Genomic DNA, 22,011 nt, shown 5'->3' on the forward strand with positions numbered 1-22,011 from the left:
TGATTGTAGAGGTAATAGTGAGCCACTGGAGTTTATTGATTTGGGGGAAAGAGAGATGTAATGTGACCTGGTCAGACTGGCATATTAAGAAGATTAATCTGACAACTGAGTGGAAGATGGACAGGACTGGGGAAGGACTCAAGGCAGGGAAAGTAACCAGCAAGCTATCATAACACTCCAGATATGAGGTGATGAGGGCCTACCCTAGGGAGGTAGTTGTATGAGTGAAGAAAATGGGATGTATATATAAATGGGATAGTACTAATGTAGTGAATTATAAGGGCCACTTCAGTCACAGCTTAATGATTCCTTGTGATGTTAACAGTTCAATAAGCAATATCCAAATTACCTTGTAAATTAAAATCAGTTTGGTCATTCCTTCAACACTGTCCCTCAGTCCTCTCAAAAACTAAAGACTTTACTATGCTGATAAAATAATTCACAGAACTGCAAATTTTATTATATTGGATTAGCAGATAGCTAGTGAATTTTCCATCATTCTGATACCAGTTGGGGGTAGTTTTCTAACAGGCAGCAAAGGAATCTAGGTTTTTACTAAATGTTTTTACAACTGTGGTGGTGAAATATGAATCAAGGAGGATGTCTAAGTAGGGTCTGAAGAAGAATCAGATGTGTACCACTGCTCCCAATCCACAAGTACAGAAAGAGATATATATATATATATATATATATATATATATATATATATATATATATATATATATATTGGAGTGGTGTCACCTGAAAGATAAAGTATACGGGAATCACCTACAGACACAGGGAGACTAAAAACTTGAAAATAGCCAATTATAATGGGTACTATGAAAACTGCTGGCCAGATCACAATGAAATAATTTGTGTAAGTTCTCTGAAGTTGGTTGTACATATTAAAGATTGGAAATAAAACCTAATGACATATATTTTTTAAAAGCTTGAGAAAATATATACACAGAAAGTAAAGTGCTCAGCACCTTATTTAAGATCCTGAATTTTAAGACATAACACTCCCTCCCTGCCAGATTTTAAGACAAGGATTCAAAACTTCCCAATAGAATACCCTTTATTTGCTAAAGAGAGATTAATCCTACTTTTTACAATAATAATTTAAATTTGTTTCCCATACAATAAGCAACATCAAATCAAACTGAAATTAAGATGATCTGTTTCTGAATAAGTATTCTGTATTAAGTTTACATGATGTACACTCTTCCTTACTTACTCAGATATTCCTTCAAAGCCAAATCTTGGACCTTAGCCAGTTGCCTCTCTCTCTCTACAACCTGCTTTCCAGACAAACGTGGTAGTGAACAGATGAAGTCAATAGGAAAACCTGTTTGGAGTATAGCAAAGTCATTATTTAACGATTACTCACATAATCAACTACTTTTCAGTCCAGAAAAAAATAATTTTAGTTTATTTCCCACATTGCCAATATATACAATTTGGGAGGTACAATGATTGTTACGGATGTTAATGCTACATACGTACATGATATACAAAGATGGGCTGTGACTGGTCACTCATTCAAAAGGCATTTACATAATTAGTAAATACTAAGGGATCAATACAAAGAAAGCTAGGTAAAACAGTGTTTTAAACCTGGTACTGTCAACCTGCGTGATCTCAAAAATATGAAAGTACTTTCCTGTGTCACCCCTTCTCTTTCCCTTTAAACTCTTAACTGGAATTTTTGTGGAAAGTATTAAGAATTCCTAGATGGACAGAAGTGAATAGGATGAGAAGGGAAACAGGAGGAATTAATCCAAAGAAAAACTACAATAATGGGTTAGTAGTTTAGACTGTAGGAGTCAGCAAACTACAGCCTAAGGGTCACTTGTTTTTGTAAAACATAAGGTTTCACTATTTTAAAATGCAAAAATTAATGTTAAGTCATAGCCAACTCCTAGTTTAAAGGAAAAATACCGACAACAGATCATCATATTTGCAGTTCATCTATACTAACAGGGTATGCTTTCTGAATTTGCAGGTTATCTGCAATATTACTTTATGCTTCAAAAATAAGTTTGAATACTTTAATAGAACTGAGATCTTAATTATGTGGGTACTCTGTCCAATGGTGCAGAAAACAACCCATTCTGTAGAATTCTTATCCACCTCTAGCAAAGCTGACGGGGGATCTACTGTATTAGAGGACCTTGTCTCAATTTCAATGAAACTGCTGAGATACTACTAACACATGTACATGTTATTGTCCACCTCCCTTTCTAGTAATAAAATACAAAAAAAAAATATGTAAAAGAGAAAAAGAATTTGGTATAAAAGAGCAACAAGGTCTTACAATTCTTTTCTTTCATTTAAACCTGAATGAATCAGTCCATAACTATCCATGAGGCAGTTAGGTGGCAGTGGACCTGGAATCAAGAAGACCTAAGTTCAAATTCAGTCTCAGGCACATAGTAGCTGTGTGATCCCAGGCAAGTAACTTAAACTCTGTCACTTCCTCAAACTTATAATGAGGGTAATAACAGCACCTACCTCCTGAAATTTTTGTGAGGATCAAAAGAAACATATCAGTAAAGTACTTAAGCCAGTCCTTGCACATACTAGGTGCTTAATACATGTTTATTTCCCTTCCCCCTAAACATATAATGTTCTTTTCATCTAAAGTTAATACTCACATTCTTCTAGCTTTGCTTTCATATTTCCATGAATTAGGCTGAGTGCAGCTGAACCATTGATCTGGTTGGCTGAATAAATCAATGTCACTTTACATCTCCCATTGTTATTACCTTGCAACAAGAGATAATAGCTTGAACACTCTCCTTTCACTTCAACATCTGGAACTAATAACAAAAATTATATGTAAACTTTGAAAATTAATTTTAACATCTTACAGCAGCATTTCTAATATGTCCCCATTACTGGTTGTAAAAAGTATTTCTTGGCTACAGAGTGTAAATTTTATACTTAATAGATGAATTGAGCATACTTCATACTATGGAATTTAAACATTTCATAGCAAAAAATGAAAACAGACACTGAACTTATCCAGAATAATATATATTCTTACATAAATAAGACGCATCACATTTTGCAAACACGCAAAACACCAAACTAAACCAGAGTTGGTCTCTTCCTTGCAATTTTGTATTTTAGACCTTTCTCAAGTTGGTGGAAGTAAAAACTCCTTCTGCAGGGCTGCAGGAGGGGAGGAAAGAAATGAGATGATAAAAAGCCCTTGATCTTTTTTCACCTACTGTATTTATTTATGGCAATAAAAATTTAAAACAAGTTTTCTTAAATGCAATCCAGTTGGTCTGGATAAAGTGCCAACCTGCCAATGAGTTATACTTAGAATGTGATTTCATTTTAACCTTCTTGACAAAAAAAAAGCAGGATCTTCCTTAAAGACAAATCTGTTTCACTGCCCAAATTATATTTTTTTCATTTTTCTGCTTATTCATCTCTTACTGTCTACCAGTAAGACATGAAGTGATAATGACGATCATTTGTAAAACAGAGCAGAGAAAAAATGTAAAGCAACCTTGAATTTGATTCCTACCAGCAATGGTAGGTAGCCACTTTTGAACTACCCAGAATAGTAAAGGAATAATGATAAACACTGGAGGAGGGACCAGCAAACTCTGAGATATTTATCAACACCATTACGGTAAAGAAATGACACCTTCAGACTTATGGCATACATAAAAGAGAAGGAAAAATAAGGAATGTGAGATAGAAAAGATGCAGTAAGATAAGAGGATGCAAAGATAAAGAAAAAAAGGAGACAGAGAGAAAAATACATTTGGTAGGAAATGTTAGAATAGCACTAACCACTGCCTCAAATACCATCTGTTTTCAAAAGTACCTTAGATTACTTCATAAATACAGTAGCAAACCTAAATCCCACAGAAAAAAGTCTTAAGGTAACTGCTCAGGTCCACATACTTGTGTGATTCTTGATCTCACCAGATCCTGGCTTTTACTTTTCATCTTTACCTAAATCTGAATGATGACTACTATCCAAGCCTTTGCCACAGGAGTGGAGTCTGAGTGACTGAGATACAATCAGCATAACCTACAGGTCTGCCTTGTGGCTGTCTTGCCTTAGTGCATTAAGGGTTTAGGAATTACAAATTAATGCTTTTTTCAAATGAGAATCATTAGCTAATGACATCAAGAGACAGGTAACAAAATATGACTTTTAAAAGGAAAATATTAGGTCCTTTCCTCTGCATCCATAAACAGATAAATCCCTTTCTGCTCAGTTTACTTCCTACTTTCTAGGAAGTAAGGTCCACATTGGTCCTAAATGACACCATTATCAATATTATACTGCTATAAAGCTTTTAAGATAATCTCCAGAGATTTTCTTAAAGCAAAATAAACTCTGACTTATACTCCTGATCAGCAGTAATTTTTATAAACTGTTCCAATCTAAGGCAAATCAGTAAGGTCAACATGAACAGTGTTTGGGAATTTTTTTTGTTTGACATTATTTCCTTGAGCATAGTTTATCTTGGGAACAGAAAATACTAGGAAATGAATTTGTTTTTTAATACTTCACGTCCCCAAGGCAAGTTCACCGATCTTCATAAAAACTCATGCTAATTAAAGACCTAAAACAACTCCCAAGGACTCATGATGGAAAATCCCAACCACATCTGGAAAAAGAACTATGGAGTCTGAATGTAGAGCAAAGCAGACTCTTCTTTTTTGTGTTGTTTTTTTCTTTCTCTTAGTTTCTCCCATTCATTATAATCCTTCTATACAACATGACTAATGTGAAAACATTCTTAATAGGAATGTATATGTAGAGCCTAAGTCAAATCGCAGGCCATCCTGGGGAGGGAAAGGGGAGAGAAGGGAAGAAAATTTAAAACTTATGGAAGCGAATGATGAAAACTAAAAATAAATAGAAGTAGCCAGGGCACGGCCCCTTTAATGAGGTAATAGAAGAAAGACCTCAGGTTGGGAGGGAAACAGCAACAGTCACTATTGATAATCACTCTGGAGCCAGAGAAGTGAGGTTGGTGACCTGCACAGCCCTCCCTCACTCTAAACAAAGTCAAGTGCAAGTCATGTCATCATTTCTCTGATGGCATGGTCTTCTTCAGCAACGAAGGACAAACACAACATGTAGTAAAAGTCAGTATAATGTATTTAGCCTACAGTGCTGGTGCCAGTCCCCAGTTCTAGTCAAACATCTGCCTTATAAAAAGCTTTACTTGTATTTCTTACTTAAGTCCAAGCTACTGCGACAAATTTTTGTTTATCTCTGTTGTATTTGAAACTAAAGTTTGCCCCAAGAATAATTGTACCTACTCATCTACCAACTATCTTCTTGCCAATTTAAGTAATATTTATTTCATGGTGTTCTTTTCACATCTAATTTACATTATATCACCTCTACTGGATTCTAATCACTGAAGAATGTCATTAGAACCTTTTTTTCTTCATAAGTATTTATTTTCACAACTCTCTTACTTATAATGACTATATAGCCATTTTTAAATGTTGTTCCAGGTTTGGTAGGTGCTAAATTAGAGACTTATTAAGTAATTCTTATGTAAATGTTGCAAAGTGAGGAACAAACTCGGATTTTTTCAATTGTATAGTTGGCATGCAATTCTCATCTCTCTTACCAGGAAAATATGGGGAAATTATATACCAGAGACTTAACTTCATTATCACTTGTTGATTAGACATTATCATCTTATAAGCAAGAAAACTGCTAATCTCAGTTTCTATAACGAAATGGTTAGACTTGTAATTCCCTTAAAAAAAAATCCATCCTGAATCTACTTTTTGGAAGGGCCAGGAAATCCTAAATGTCCATCAAATTTTTGATAGGTAAGATCATAAGATTACATATCCAGAACTGAAAATGACCTTTAGTTCACACTCTTCCTATTATAGATGTGGAAACTGAGGCCCTGGGAGACTTAATTAACTTCCCCAACATCACACACAGGTTGTACTAGCATGAAAGATGGAATCTGATGGGATTTGAACTCAAGTCTTCTGGCTCCAGAGTCAAATCTATTTCAACTATCATAGCATAATTTATATATGATAAAAATATTATTATTATTATTTTATGTTAATGTAAAAAACCCCAGGAATACACTATGGAAACAATAAGAACTCATAACTATATCCAAATGCTTTTTAGAGCAACTCCTGAAAAAGTTCTACTGCCAAAACTTATTTCCCAATTCAACAATGTGGAAAATATAACCTCATGATTAGAGACATGTTCAGTGTGACAGAGACAATATGGCAAACTCCAATATCAATAAAGATAGATAGCCATTCATAATCTATACACAACACCGAGGAAATGGTTACTTTGTTGATGAGACTATAAAATAATTTGAAAGATAAACTATTTCACTCTAAGCAAATCACACAGGACACTGACCAATTGGAAAATATTGTCCATACAGGAGTTTGGTAATACTTTTTAGAAGACCTAGAAAGTTCTTTTCCAGTCATAGTAAGCTTTATATTATGAAGACCTACAGTTTTAACTTATATTTGTGAATTTTTGTCGAGCCTAATTTTGATGTCTTCAAATTCTTTATCCTCACAATTCATTTTTGCAGACCATGAGCTACATTCTTCTATGTCCTCCTTAAGTTTCACTTTTAAAAAAATTTTGAGAAAATTAAAAATAGCAACTTTTATAATATAACTAAAAGGTCCACATTATGCCTGCGTATTTAACCAACTTCCTCATTATATCTGTTCTCTTACTAGCATTCCATGGTCTTAACAATGCTCTAGTCCATAATTTAAATCAACAAGCTAACAGTGGTGGGCAAGAAAATGGAAAAATTATAAGACATTTCTGAGTTACGCATGAGTAACACATGTCTACAATTATCAAGCCACAGTATTAGATTTGCTATTTTCAGGTAAGCCTCTATTTCTAAAAAGTTCTTTCACTGAAAGTATATCAATTGATGAAACCAATCAAAATTCTTTGTCCACCCCTGAATTAATTTGGTAAGAAACAAGGAAATTTGTAATACCTTGGAAAGCCCTAGGATGATTATATTTTCCAATCACCAAAGGTTTTATTTTTATGTGAGCCTAGAGCATTAGCATGCTTAAGAACAGTTAATCTGTCCTTATTCTGCCTAAAACCAGATGGCAATGGATCCACTGGTAGCTGATAAGGTAGAACTTGACAAGCATCACTAAAATAGAAGTTTCTCCAGCATTATAAAAATGTTCAGGGGATAAATTATAATCCACAATCAAATTTCCAAAAGAAATCAAATTAAAAAAAACTCACAAAATTTTTTCTGCAATTTCATGGTCAGCTAAAAGCATTTTCCTATAGATATTTAGCTTTCACATGGCTTGGTAAACTTGAACACATGAACATCCTCTTCAGGAAAATACACAGTGAACTGCACTAATTCATAACATTTATTTTTTGAAAGATTTATAAATACTTATATTTATAAAAATCTTTTCACTGAATACTGGGATACAATTTTCTGAGTGTTTCCCTGGAACCAACATCTGAGAATCTGGCTTTTTTTCTTCTTCACAATTTACAAAAGCTTTGATTCTGTAATATCAACTGGATAACTGTTTAAGGACTTCAAACGCAAAATATCCAACTTTATTGGATATATGTGTCCAATGTGTCCAACTCATTATCTTTTCCCTTAAACCTTATCCTCATCTAAAATTTCCTATTTGTGTGTATGTGATGGTTCTACAATTCTTCTAGTTTAAATTCAAAAATTTCAGTCATCTGACTGTTTTCCTTCATTCACATTATCCAATTAGTAACCAAATCTTGAGGCTTCTCTCTCAATAACATATTACATCTCTCCACTCCAAGAGACATAACCCTGGTTCAGTTATTAACATCCTTGGGTAATATACTGGATTGATATAAACACAAACGAATACTTGACTACTCTATATGCCTCCTAATATATCTCCCTAATCTTCTATAATACATCCTTCACATGGCTAATAGTCTTCTGAAGAGATCAGGCTTAAAATGCCATATTCTTCTTCAAAATTCTTCAACAGCTTCCTACTGCCTTTAGGAAAAAATATAAAATTCTCAACCTGATAGCTGAAGTCACCATTAATCTGACTTCAATGAAGTTTGTTCTCCTTTATGTACTCCAAGTTCCAGCTATAGAAGATTACTAGCTGTTCCTGAAACTTGACACATCATTGCCTGCTTTTTAAAGAAAGCTATCTCCCCATTTTCTCCCCCACCTGCTTAAAATGTACTCCCCTCCTCCTAGAACATCCTACTCATTCTATAGATGAAGAAAATGGCACAAGTGACTTAACAAAGGTCCCCCAGACAGTGAAAGAGAAAATGAGATAAAAGGAAAAAGATGGGGCTTTAAAAGTAAAAAGGAAAAGGGGAGAGGTTTGTCTGATATGACAGATCTTAAAATAGAAGCAAATAAGCTAGCTAAATCTTTGTCAAGTTATTAATCAGTCTTTTGATGAAAGCAGAGCTGCCTATTATATTAGAATTTCCTCTACAGAAAGGAATAAGAGCAAAAGAACAGCAATTAATAATCATCTGTCCATTCTGATTTGGGCTCAACAGCTAAGATTAAAAGAAAACTGTGATGTCTCAGCCTAATCAGTCTTAATGATAGTCTAATCAGTAATCAGTCTGACTTCAAAGAATGTGATGTGATAACCAGCTTATTACAATTCAAAAGGTACAAATATTCAGTCCCAAATTTCCAGAAGTGATCATTAAAAAAGAAAAATCAAATCCAACTAGATAAATTGAGCCATCTCTTCTAAAAGCTGTAAACAGAAATTCTATGAGATACAAAGTAACAGTTCATAAAAAGCTTGCAACCAAGAATATAATAAGATGTCATCTACAGTTGGTAAATTTGCCCTAATATCATCCAGTCTTTTCTTATCTCTCTTCAAATCTACCAGATTCATTAATAAGTTACTTCAAATAAGTAAATTAGGCATGAAAGAAAAGAATGAAAACTTTCAAGTCAATATACTATCACCCAGAACAGCAATCACACACACACTCTCTCTCTCTCTGCAGTGTGGACTTTTTCCTTCTGCAACACCTCAAAGAACACTGTGCCCAAGTTGCCCTGATAACATCCCCAGCTGTACCCCTTCCCAGTCCCACTATGGAGGTCTCAGGGCACCAGAGTGGAAAAAGGAGCAGGCTGCCCCGGTATACTTTACTTGTTATCATTATCTCTCCCTCTTTGTGTTCCCTTGGGCATTTGTGATCTTCCTTTGAACATTCAAAATAAAAGAAATTACTGTTTTCAAGATTGACAGGCTTATCTAATTCTTTTGCAAAGCTCCTTTTAGTGAATGCAACAAACCCCAAAAGACTGGGAGCAGAAATGAGCAGTGAGAAGATAATGTGTTGAATTATATTTGGGAAATTATACTGTTCTATGTACAAGGGTTTCTAAATTCAAATCTCAAATGAGCAAATTTTCACTTTTTTTCTTTCCTTGTAAGAGATGAAGTGAACGTAATAAGGGTTGGTTAGGATATATGATAAATTAAATTCCTGAGCCACTGACCCGCTGGCTGCATGACTGACATTAGCATAAAGACTAATACAGTTAGAATGATATGAAACTAGCTGAATGGCCAGACCCTAAGCTAAAAGAAGGTCCTTGCCTCAGGAATCTGTTTGGGCTTACGTTGTTTAACATTTTTATAAGTGAATCAGACAAAGGAATACATGGTATACGCAGAAAATTTGCGAAAGACACAAAGTTAGAAGGGAGAGCTAACATACTACATAGATAAGATTCAAGACAATCTTGCCAAGCTAGTAAATTGGGTTTAATCTAATAGGATGAAATTCAGTAAGATTTATATGTAAAATCTTATACCAGGGTTAAAAAAAAATCAACTTCACCATTACCAAATGAAGCTAATATGACTAGATTATAATTTACTTGATAAAGACACAGGAATCTTAGTAGACCTTAGTAAATAGTGACCTCAATAAACCAAGAATGGCAGCCAAAAAGGGCTAATGAAACCTCAGACATTCGCTGTAAAAGCCAGAGTGTCCAAGAATAGGGAGACAGTAATTGTTTTGCTGGACTCTGCCTTTCTCAAACTAATGTGTAAAGTCCTGCATTCAGTTACAGTACTACATTTTAGGAAAGTTTACATTACATTTAAGTTGGGGAATATCCAGGATGATGAAAAGCCTCCAGTTCATGCACACCATGGGGATCAATTTAAGCAATTAGAGGAATTTAGTCCAGAGAAACATGGGGTACTCGGGATAGCTGTTTTCAAACATAAGAACAACTGTCACATGATAGGAATCAGAACTAGCACCCAGTTGCACCTTGAACAGCAACCAATGGTTTACTCAACGTCCAGCAAAACCACTTTACCTTTCAACCTCAGTTTCCTCACTTCATTGATACCATCCTTCTTTATTTTCCTGATCTCCTTTATTCTGTTCTGGCCTCCCTTTCTTCCCTTCACATTTTTGACACTATGGCTGACCACTCCAACTATGCACAGTCCAACACCCTCTTGTACTATAGTCTCTCATGCCTTGTCTCCTGTTTCTACTTTTGTTCTGTTAAACACTGCCTAAAAGAAGTGATATGACCCTATCAACTGAGTTCACAAATTTATGTCACATGATCTGAATTTAGCACTGCTGCACAAACACCCTTTCATCCTTCTTGGGGTGACTATCACTCCCCCACAGCAGCTACTGTGCATCTTCTCTCAAGCTCCCTACATCATTACTTTCCCATCCTTGCAGAGGACCTTCCCTTCTATTTTATAAAGAAAATAGAGACTAAGTCTTACGAGCTCCCTCTTCTCCCCATTCCATATTTCACAACTTCTATATGTATAAAGGCCTTTATTCATCCTTTGTTCCAGTCTGTTAGGAAGAGGTGGGTTATGTCATTGCCAAAGACAGATGACCCACCTATGCTTCTGATATTATATCACCTTCCATCTCCTTCAATTGTTACCTTTTTCTTTGGCTAATGTCCCACTGCCATACACAAATCTTCCAAAACTTGAAAAAATAAAAAACCTTTTAGTTGACTGCCATATCCTTAAGCTATTATCTTATCTCTCTTTTCCACAGCCAACCTCCTAAAGAGTCACCTACCCTCACTCTTTCGACTTCTTTACCTTTCATCACTTATTTGTTAACTCTTTTCAATCTAGCTTCCAATATCATGAGTCAACAAACTGGTCACCAGTGATTTCAACTATTAAATCAGCTAGCCTTGTCCCCATCCTCACTCATTTTGACTGACCTTGGTATAACTTTTGACACTGTCTGCCCCTCTACCTCCAGGACACTAGTTCTTCCCTTGGCTCTGTGGCACTGTTTTTTTTTCCTTCTTGTCTTAAGTCTTCTCAATCACCTTTGCTGAATCATAATCCAGTTCCCACTCTGTGGGATGCCCCTCAGAGTTCCATCTGGACCCTTTTACTCTTATGCCTCAGAGTTCCATCTGGACCCTTTTACTCTTATGTCTCTACATCTTATCAACGATCTCATCTAATTTCACAAATTCCAAATAATAACTTCACAAAAGTCTAAAATCTATATATTTTGCCCTAACTTCCCTCTGAAACTCCAGTATACTTCCAAATCTATATATTTTACAATAATGTGCAGACTTGAGATTAGATTACTAATTTAGACTGTTAGAAAGAATACCTGGATGTCTTGTCCACACCTCAAATTCAACATATCTAAAATAAGTTTCTTCCCAGTTAAATAAATCTACTCTCTCTGCCAAATTTCCCTATTTCTGCTAAAAGCACCATTTTCCAACCAACCAGTTTGACTTTTCCTCATTACTCCCCATATCAATTCAATTCCATGAGCGTTTATTAATTGCCTACTTAGTGGAAGGTACTGGGTATCTAGTAATTAGTTGCCATGTCTTATAGATCCTACCTTTCTAGCTCTACAAGCCAGCCCCTTCTTCTCTCACATTGTCCTAATTAACTCTCACCTGTACCATAATTGCTTCCTAACTGATCTACCAATTTCCATTTCCAATCTAGAGTTCATGGAACTGCCGAAGTCATCTTCTTAAGGAATAGGTCTGACCATGTTATTCCACTGCTTAAAAGTCTTCTACAATTCCCTACTGCTTCTAAGATAAAATATGAAAACCTTTAGTTTTCATATTTTAAATTAGTTTTTAAATTAAAGCTTTCAACAATGCGGCATCAACCTATCTTTCTAGACTTATTTCCTCTTATTCCCACTCATACACTCTATATGATGGCCAAATGGCTGCTTACTCCTTCCTAAAACTCAATATTCCATCTTATATTTAAGTTTTTACACAGGTTTTCTGCTCTTCTTGAATTATACTTCTTCCTCTCAGATATCCTAGCTTCCTTGAGGACTCACCTCATGGGTTAATTTTTAAAAGAATATCTTTTTTCATCCTCCAATTTTTAATGCTCCTTCTCCCCTCCAATTATCTTGCATTTAGTTATCTATGTATATGTTGCAGCCCCTACTTAAATGTAAGCTCTTAAGAGGAAAGATAATTTTCTTTTTATTTTTTCCTCCATTGTCTCCCTAGCATCTAGTAGAACCTTGAATAGAATAGGTACTGAATAGAGCTTGTTGAATTAAATGGAATTTAAAATGTATAATAGTGTGATGACAAAATTATTCCCAAGATCACCTTATGCCCTAAAAATCTATAATCCTAACAAATGGAGGCTAAAATTTTAGTTTTAATTAGATCTTGCAAAGCCCAGATGAAGATGAACATTTCAACTGGAGTAATTTGTTAAAATTAATTCTTACAAATCTGAAATGGCTCAAATGATGTAAACTCCTTATATGTAGAGATAATTTTATATTTTGTACTTGTATCTCCAGCACCTAGCACAAGTAAGCACCTAACAAATGCTTACTGCTTGACTGATTAAATAATTTTAATTTCTCAAATTGGCTGACTAAAATAGCTCCAAATAATACATTTTGAATATTCAAAAGATCTACGATTTCATTGGTGCTGGTTCTCCCAATACCAACACAGATCATAAGTGCTCTGTTTCAGTGGAAACTTTTGTTTCAGTGGTCAAAAAAAACTTATCACCCTGTAACCTATGATGTAATTAAACCTCTCTGAACTTAGGTATGCCAGTCTTCCCATGATAGATTCAGTGTTTTACAATACAATTACTTGGAACCTTTTTAGAACGGTGAAAGGGGCTTCACTGGAAATAAAATGTGACCAACAACTGGGCAATGGCAAGAAATGATGTTCTATTTATTAGTGAATTGTATGAAATGCTAAATACCTAATTCAGAGATATACGGAAAGACTTGTAAAAATTTAAAAATGAGTAATGTAAAAAGAAAATATACACAATGACTTCAGCAATAAACAAGTATTTATTAAGCACTTACTATGTGCCAGGCACTCTGCTAAACTGTATAACTAAGCCAATACAAAAAGTAGTAACACTAGTCAAATAAAAGAAGTCAATCACAATACCTATGGCCAAAGTTATTTATTCCTTCCTATACCTGCTGATCAAACTTTTCTTGGAGAATAAGCTTTGTAAAAAGTTTTGGTAGGGGGTGGGAGATGTTAATTGGGAAGTTACCTTTTCTGTCAAAACCAAATACCGCAATAAATGCATTTTTAAAAATTTAAATGAACACTTTAAAAACACTTTAAAATTGGATTACTGATTTTTTTAAAAAAATTACTAAACCTATGAAAACATAAAGAAGACTTCTAGAATTAATCAAAACTTTTCAAAATCAACATGAATTTTCAGCTATAAATACACAAAATATTAAGAAAAAAACTCTTTGTATAGATGAATTCTCCAAATGTACTGCCACATACACATTTTTAATTTGAACATACCTACCAGTGATAGTTTTGGGCTTTTTTGCCATATACTCCTTCCATTTCCTTGTACTCAGCTGACTTGGTGGTGGAATAAGTATATTACTTACACTGCAAGGTAAAACAAAGAGTGCTCCAACCTGATAGGACAAAATTCAACATAATGAATATTATTTAAGTGCTCATCCATTAAGAAAAAGATTTATGCCATAACAGTTAATTCAGTTATCCAGTCAATACGATTCAGTTGTTACTGTTTATTTTTTCCACCTAGAAAAATAGACTACAGCATTTCATTTGTTACTGAAATTTGCAATCTTGGGATTTCCTAGATCCAAAATTGTATGTAAAACCTCAGGTGAGAAGTAAAATCAGTTCTAATGTGCAGAGACTGTTTTTTTTTTCACCCATAGACTTTTTCAGTCATCCATACCTTTGAAATTACTCTGACTAGATTATATTGTGCTGTATACAGAACAAATCTTGAAGATAACCAAGATACTTTAGCCATACTGCGTTAGTTGTTAATAGAAAATAATAGAACAGGTGCTGTGGAATGTTCCAGGGGTTCTCATTTACTTCTGAGCATGGTTCATAAAACTATGTTGATCTAACTCCTCACTTTGATCACATGATTAATCACTGGCATTCAACTCTGAGAACTCCAATTTATTTCTAGATAGTTCCTTTCTCTCTATAAACGCCAATTAGGCCACTTACTTTATTAAGTGTTAAATACACTTTAAAAAATATTCTGGCAAAAATGTCTTGCCTCAAACATCCTAAAAGAACAAACTTTTGTAAACACTTTAAAAGTAAATTAGTTTGATGGAATTTCAGCTTATTTATTTTTAGGACTTGATATAAAATTTACCCTACACTAATAAGATTCATCACATGAGATATTCAGCCAGATTTTTACTTCATGTTTTGTTAGTTTCTAGAAAGTCTTCAAGTATGTTTCAAATGACAAATAGTATCTGCTTTCCACAGTCCAGCATTTCTAAGCACAGACAGGTTCATCACCAGTAGGAAGGCTACTTGCAGACAAATTCTTTAGTCATAACAGCTCCTAAAACAAGACAAATACAAAATGGATCCCGGTCCTGTATAGCCTCCATTTGCTTTTCACAGGAGGAAAGAAGAAAATGGGGCAAAAGGTTCTAAGAACCAAAGTTTTTTTAGACCATCGATTAATTAACATCAAGCACTTTCTGTGTGGTAGCACAGGCACTGTGCGAGACCCTGAGGATGCAAATACAAAGTATTTAATTAATCACTGCACTCATCTGAAAACTCCAATTTATTTTTAGATATTTTCTTTCTTTATAAATGCCAATTAAGTCTATCTATTAGAGTTAAATATAGTAATCTTTAACTTAAATCTTTAAATAACAGCTCCCTACCCTAAAGAAACCAACATTCCAGATAGAATATATATAAAGTCTACATAAAGCATAAACAATAGAAGGGAATCAAGCAAGGAAGACTTTACATAGAAGGCAGCAGCATCTGATCAAAGGTAGTGAGGAAACAAGGTATTTTATGTAACTTGGGAAAGCATTCTGCAAATGAAGAGACAAATATATGGGATGGAGTGTTGTGCGTGAGGAACACCAAGAAAGCCAGTCTGGATAGATCTGCAGAGTGAGAGAAGGGGAAGAATATATAAAAATAATAATAGTAACAAAAATGGTGATGATGATCCTAACAATTACTAACACTTATGTTGTTGTGGGTCCTTCCTTTTTAAAGAAGACCAGCTTCCTATATGAATGATGCCTTGACTTGCTTGTGAATTGGATTGAAGTGAGGCAGAGCTGCACAGTCATCAGCCTCACTCTCTTGCAGTCACCAAAATCCAGTGGCGAGACAAATGTCTAGATAATTGGCAATGGCCTGAATGGCCACCGGAATAAATTGTTTTCATCCACCTTGTACTGGAAAAAGTCTTCACATGCTTGGAACAGACACCCCCCAACTCACTAACAGGTTTGATGGCTGTCAGCTATCCTCAAGCAGATTTAGCCTGTCTGCCAAGACAGTTTTACTGAAGTGTGGCCACTGCACATGCTATAGCTTCTTGGAGTGACAAGTAAGAGTTATATAGCACTTCTTATGGATCAGGTATTCAGGGATGGGAAATCTGGGGCCTCAAGGACACATGCTGCCTCCTAGGTCCTTGGGTGCAACCTTTTGATCGAGTCCAAGTTTTACAGATAAAAAACCCTTTTATTAAATGGGATTTATTCTATGAAGTTTAGATTCAGTCAAAGGGTTGCACTTGAGGACGCAGAGGTCTATTCCACTGTTATAATATCTAGAACAAAGAAAAATAAATGGCCTGAGAAAAATCAATACATACAGAAATGACAAAATTATAAAATGATTTCATTCTCATAAAAATAATCTAAATTTACTATATTTCATTTCAAATTTGTTACTTTCCATGTACAGAATGTGTAAAATAAACACAGGCAAAGTTTAGAATATCTAAAAAAGATTTATTTATACAACTATATCCCTTCCAACTCAAAGATTCTGTTAAAATGTATATATGGAAAGTATGGACCTGAATACATTCTAAAGCAAAAACAGATGAAAAACCAAAATATAATCATACTCATCCACACATTTAAAGGTTAAATTTTTTATATAAATTTTTATAATACCTTGCCACAGAGAGATGAAATCTGTTCCAACAGCAACTTGGAATTTTCCTTTGTATTGTTTCTTGTCAATCTTCTGTATTTGGCTGTTAAAGTCATAGTGAAGCATACATTTTATTGCTTTTAAAAGTTTTTTTCATAGGAATGTCTCCTCGCTATTTAAAAAATTCCACAAATTCATGAATACTGCTTCCAAAGGAATCTCCTCTTTCCTTGTATTTAATTTCTTAAGCAGAGAAAACTGTTTCTTTTTGCAATTATTAAAAACTGGTGAAGAAACAGCACTGTTGTATATAAAAGTTATTATCAAAGATTTTTGCAGATGATATGCATAAATGTAATATTTACTACTTACATAAGCACCTTAAAACCATCTCTTTGAGCCACATCTTTAGGGCTCCATTTTCATCTCACTATATATTGAAGCAACAGGAAGAGTGCTAGATCCAGAATTGTAAGTCCAAATTTTAAATCCTTGATCTGCCACTTAATATCTGTGTGACTTTGGGTAAGTCACTTAACCACTCAAAACCTTTCATGTGGAAAAGAGATGGGGGGAAGGAGGTTTGTACTGGAGGCCTGAATCTATAATCCTATGATCTCTTTCATGCAATGGAACAAGAAAAGATCAATTTAAAAAATATACGTATGGGTACATGTGTACAAAATGAAATTTATAACTCTAAAATTCAACAAATACTTCAGTCCATATGTAGCTTAGTTGCCCAACATGCCTGCAGCTCCCAAAGTTGTTCTATGACTTCAGCATCTCCTGTTTCCCACCACTAGCTTCTCTGTATCTTCCTGAGCTTCTGGACTTTCTCAGAACCATGGCTCTGCTACCTTCTGCTGGCTGGGTGACCTGGAGTAAGATATTCAGTCTCTTAAACGTCATTCTTCCCATCAATAACAAGGGGATAGTAATAGTTGAATTAACTAGCTCAATGCTACTGCAAAAAAAAAAAAGTACTCTGTACAGCTTAAAGAACTATATTAATATGGGTTGCTATTATTTTGGAGAATAAGATATCGCAACGTGGCAGAGATAAGCAGAGATCTAGGACTAAGTGTCTAAAACAGAATTTGCAACCTGGAAGATGTTAGTTACAAAAAGAGTTTAATTCCCTAGGAAAAAATGGAGAGAAGCAGGTTAGGTTGTAGATGAGTGTACCCATGTAGCAAAGAAAGACATTCACTTTAGCTATATTGGCAGCTGCCAAGCTTGGTGCACTTAACTCATCTTATAGCACTTAATTCAGAAACACACTCGTACATGTATGTTTGTGCATATCCCCAATTTTTCATGTACATAAAAATACAAAAATTGTATATGTTTATATATGTATTGTATTATGTATAATGTATATATGTGTATGTATATATATATGAAAGAAATTATCTGGGGTTAGGGTGGTGGCCATGAGTACAAAGAAAGAAATGGATGCAAGACATTTCTTGAAGGCAGAATCAACAAGACATAGAAACTGACTGGCAATGGATGCTAGTATAATAATGATATTGCAATATGTGTATATATAAATAATTATTCATTATATATGCACATATGTATTCAATCTCTGATAGGTATGAATAAAAAAGACATACTCCTTATTCTCAAGGAATTTAACAGAAAAATAATAATAATAGTAAGAGCACAAATAACCATGACACAAGATATCATATAACAATGACATAAGAATGGCATAAATGGGACCCTGTTAAGAGGTTCTAGAGCTGGCATTTAACCTGGGCCTTAAAGAATGCATCTAATTCTAATAAGCAAACAAGACAGTGCATCCTAGGAACAAGTACAGTACTGTGGAGAAAAAGGAAGTCACTTAAAAAGAAGCTATGTGTACTCCAAGGCAAGACAAAACATAGGGATTTAAGGAATAAAAATGAAAAGCAGAGATGAGGGGCCAGAATAGGAAAGGCTTTGAATATGAGGTTAATGAAATTAAACTTTATTCTACATATCTGAAATATCCAGAAGGTTCTGGAGCAGGGAAACAGTGACACAACTAATGCAACATGCCTCAACTGCCCATCGATTCTCCCTCCACAAAATATCTTGCATCCATCCATCCCTTTCTTAGCCCTCACATGGCCACCACTCTAGTCTCAGATCTTATCACCTTTCACTTGGGTTATTACAGTAGTCTAACTGTCCCTTTTCTAATCCATGTTCCACCCAGCTACTAAAATAAATATTCTCAAATACAAGTTTGATCATGTTACTTCCTTCTCAAGAACTCCAAGGGCTCCCTCTTGTCTCTAGGATAAAATACAAATTCCAATTTAGAACTTAAGGCCCTTCACAATTTGGCCCAAGCTTACATCTCCAAGTTTGTTACGCGTTACTCACCATCAGGACTTTAATAAGCCAAGCAAACTAGCCTTCTTGTTATTCTCTACATGCAACATTCCACCTTCTATCTCCACAACTCACAGATTTTCCCCAACACCAGAAATGTATATTCTTAAACTCCACCATTAGACTTCCTAGCTCAGTGCTCAACACCACCTCTTAACATGAGACATTTTCTGATCCCCATAGTAGCTAGTGCCTTCCTCTCTCAATGACCTTGTGCTTTTTTGTGTATATCTTATATAAACTTACTTGCACCTCCGTTGTTTCCCTCAAATAGAACGTAAGCTCCGTGAAGGGAGAATGTTACTTTTTAATCTCTATATCCTGAGCATCAAGCACAGTTCCCAGCCTACAAAAACCACTAAATAAATGCTTGTTGACTAAATGATAAATCCAGTGGTAGAATAAAGGTGGAGTGGATAGAGAAATAACTGGAGACAGGGAAAATGGTGAGGAGGTGATCACAACCATCTAAAGGAGTGAGCTGAAGTTGGTGGCAGTAGAAATGAAAAGACATCTATGAGTTATTGTGCTAAGGAAGAAATTAACACCTAGTAAATAATTAGATGCAAGAAATGAGAGAGAAATTAAGGATCTAGTTTTCAACAATGGGTAACTGAAAAATTGGCAGTATCTGTAACACAAATAAGTAATCAGGAGAGAGTGAAAATTTGGAGAAGATTAATATTGTTTCAGATATACTGACTCAGACTACCAACAGATCAGAGAAGTACATGAAGATAGGCAAAGAGAAACAAAGTAGGTGATTAGATCATATTAGGTAAGTAGATTTCTGGTAAAGTTTTCAGTCTTAGAATATGGAAGGAATGAACTAATAGCAAATTAAAGACAACAAATAGTTCAGGAGGAAGCCCTCCATAAATAAATTAAGCCTCTCAGAAGAGCCCCTACTAAAGCCAACTGAGGCAAACAGAAGACTCAGAGATATTGACTATCTTCAATAATTTGAAGAGCTGTCCTATAGCAGAGGAATTAAGACTTGTTCACCTTGGGGACAGAACTACAAACAATGGATAGATTACAGTTCAATGTAGAAAAAAAACTTCCTAATAATGAGAGCTAACCAAAAGGGGAAAGGGGAGGTACTATCCGAGAAAGAAATAAGTATTCCCTAAAGCTGTATGACCATCTGTTAGGAATACTACGGAAGGGATTCTTAGCAACAGCATACTTATTTTCCATCATACCAGTTGAGGAGGATAGTGAGACAATAGGATAGTCCCTTCAGTCAACAATATAAGCAATCAGATTGTTATAAAGGAAGCAAAGGCTATGGACAAGAATCACATAGGGATGAGTAGACATAAATGGGTCTATTCTGTTGAAAAGCATATCAACAATGAGAGCATCGATCTATTGAAGTATACAGAACCTAAAACGATAGAAATTTATGCAACATACAGGGCTGCTGTGAAAATTAAACAAAATGATATATCACTTTATAAACTATATAGAATCATATATTCTTTATTATCATTAATGTTAATTATAACAAAGGAAAGTTGTTTAAATGGACCAACATGAATATTGAAAGAATAAATTTTGATTTTTAAAAGATGTGTATAGAAGGAAGCAAGAATAGGTAATAGAGGAAGAATTTTTAAAATGTAGCCCAGTCCTTTAAGAGTACAGTAAGAAGTGCTAAATTATGTAAGTCTGACATGAAATGTCAGATTTTTTAAAAAGTTCTTTTAAATTATTCTAGGGAAAAGAGAAGGCTCAAAAAAGAAATAAGTTTCTGCTCTAGGAAGACAACAATGCCTAATGCACAAAAAGGAGAACTACTCAATTTTATTTTGTTTGTATTTTCTCTGACAAGAAGAATGGACCTTAGATTTGGAAGGATAGGACAAAAATCACTAAAGAAAGTACTGGAAAATATATAGAAGGTAAAGTATTTAACTTATCTGGAGGATAAAAAATGCCAATCCAGAAGTACAAACTTTTAAAAAAGTAGCTCTGAAACATAATGGGATGAAATAATTTCTGACTTTACTACCAAAGATAATCGTAAAGACAACATGATTTTTGATAAGAAACCTAAACAAATTTCTATAACCATACTTCTTGAGGCCGCTGGGTCATGCAGTGGATATAGTGCTGGACTTGGAGTTGGGAAAACCTGAGTTCAAATCCTATCTCAGACATTTAAAGAGTTTTGTGACCTAAGCAAACACCACCTGCCTCAGCTTCCTCACCTGTAAAATAGTGATAATAGTACTCAATTTCCAGGGTTATTGTAAGGATAAAGTTAGAGAACATGGTGCTTTGCCAACTAAAAGAACTATATAAATGCCTGCTGTTATTATTATTATTGTTATTCCAGGTAGCAATGTTTTGATGACATGGATAAACATGGTACCAAACTGTCCAGCTTACAGTAGATGTGTATTAACTTTATTGAATTCTTGAGTGAAAAGCTTGGTTCCAAGGGAAAGGCAATGAAAGTAAGCCCTGTTTAAAGTACATATGATAAACTACTGTGCCAAGAGCACTTCTATTTTGTAAAAATGTCACCAGAATCATTGAAACGCTTAGAGGGCAGCAAAGGTATTTGGATAGCAAAGGTATCAAGAAAATATGATATTCAAAATAAGTAAACAAAGAAGCTCCACCAATAACTAAAAGGCTTAATGGAGCTTAGGGAAGCAAATACTCTTCAGTAACAAAGGAGATTCTTGGACACTCTCTAAACCACCTGCATTTAAAAGGTATGGTGTAAAAAATCAACACTTTTCATTAGCACTAGAAATTGATGAAGTTTTTGTTTTTTTAAGTACTCGAAATCCCCAACTCATTTAGAATTTAGGACTTACTTTCCTAAAGAAATCATATTTAAAATGAAAATTCAAAATCGAGCAAGACTGGAGAAATCTGGGAATCAAGGTTTTCTACTGCTAGTTCCTCTAAAAGGATTTAATCAATGATATATACTTTCTTGCCCACCCATGAAACTACAGTATGCTTTCAGCGCTTATTTTGCACTCCTTAAATTTCCCTTTATTTGCTTTCCAAAGTTTGCAGTTCCTTCATAAAGGAAAAAGGCTTTCAGTTCAGAGTTACAGATAAAATAGGTAAAATGCAAATGTATCACTGA

The 22,011-nt window shown here is 34.7% G+C and overlaps 1 protein-coding gene across 5 annotated transcripts in view; it reads right to left on the bottom strand.

The window, feature by feature from the left end:
- The window catches only part of MTBP (MDM2 binding protein), an 88,212-nt gene that overhangs the window by 52,452 nt on the left and 13,749 nt on the right, over positions 1–22,011 (bottom strand). For all 5 annotated transcript variants that reach the window (XM_072603191.1, XM_072603193.1, XM_072603192.1 and 2 more), the window contains 4 exons: positions 16,526–16,598; positions 13,876–13,993; positions 2,640–2,804; positions 1,220–1,330 (listed from right to left, as the gene is read on the bottom strand). In XM_072603191.1, coding sequence (XP_072459292.1) covers positions 1,220–1,330; positions 2,640–2,804; positions 13,876–13,993; positions 16,526–16,598 — 467 coding nt within the window. The remainder of the gene's footprint in view (positions 1–1,219; positions 1,331–2,639; positions 2,805–13,875; positions 13,994–16,525; positions 16,599–22,011) is intronic.

The sequence above is a fragment of the Notamacropus eugenii genome, chromosome 4, assembly GCF_028372415.1.
Source record: "Notamacropus eugenii isolate mMacEug1 chromosome 4, mMacEug1.pri_v2, whole genome shotgun sequence".
Classification (NCBI taxonomy): domain Eukaryota; kingdom Metazoa; phylum Chordata; class Mammalia; order Diprotodontia; family Macropodidae; genus Notamacropus; species Notamacropus eugenii.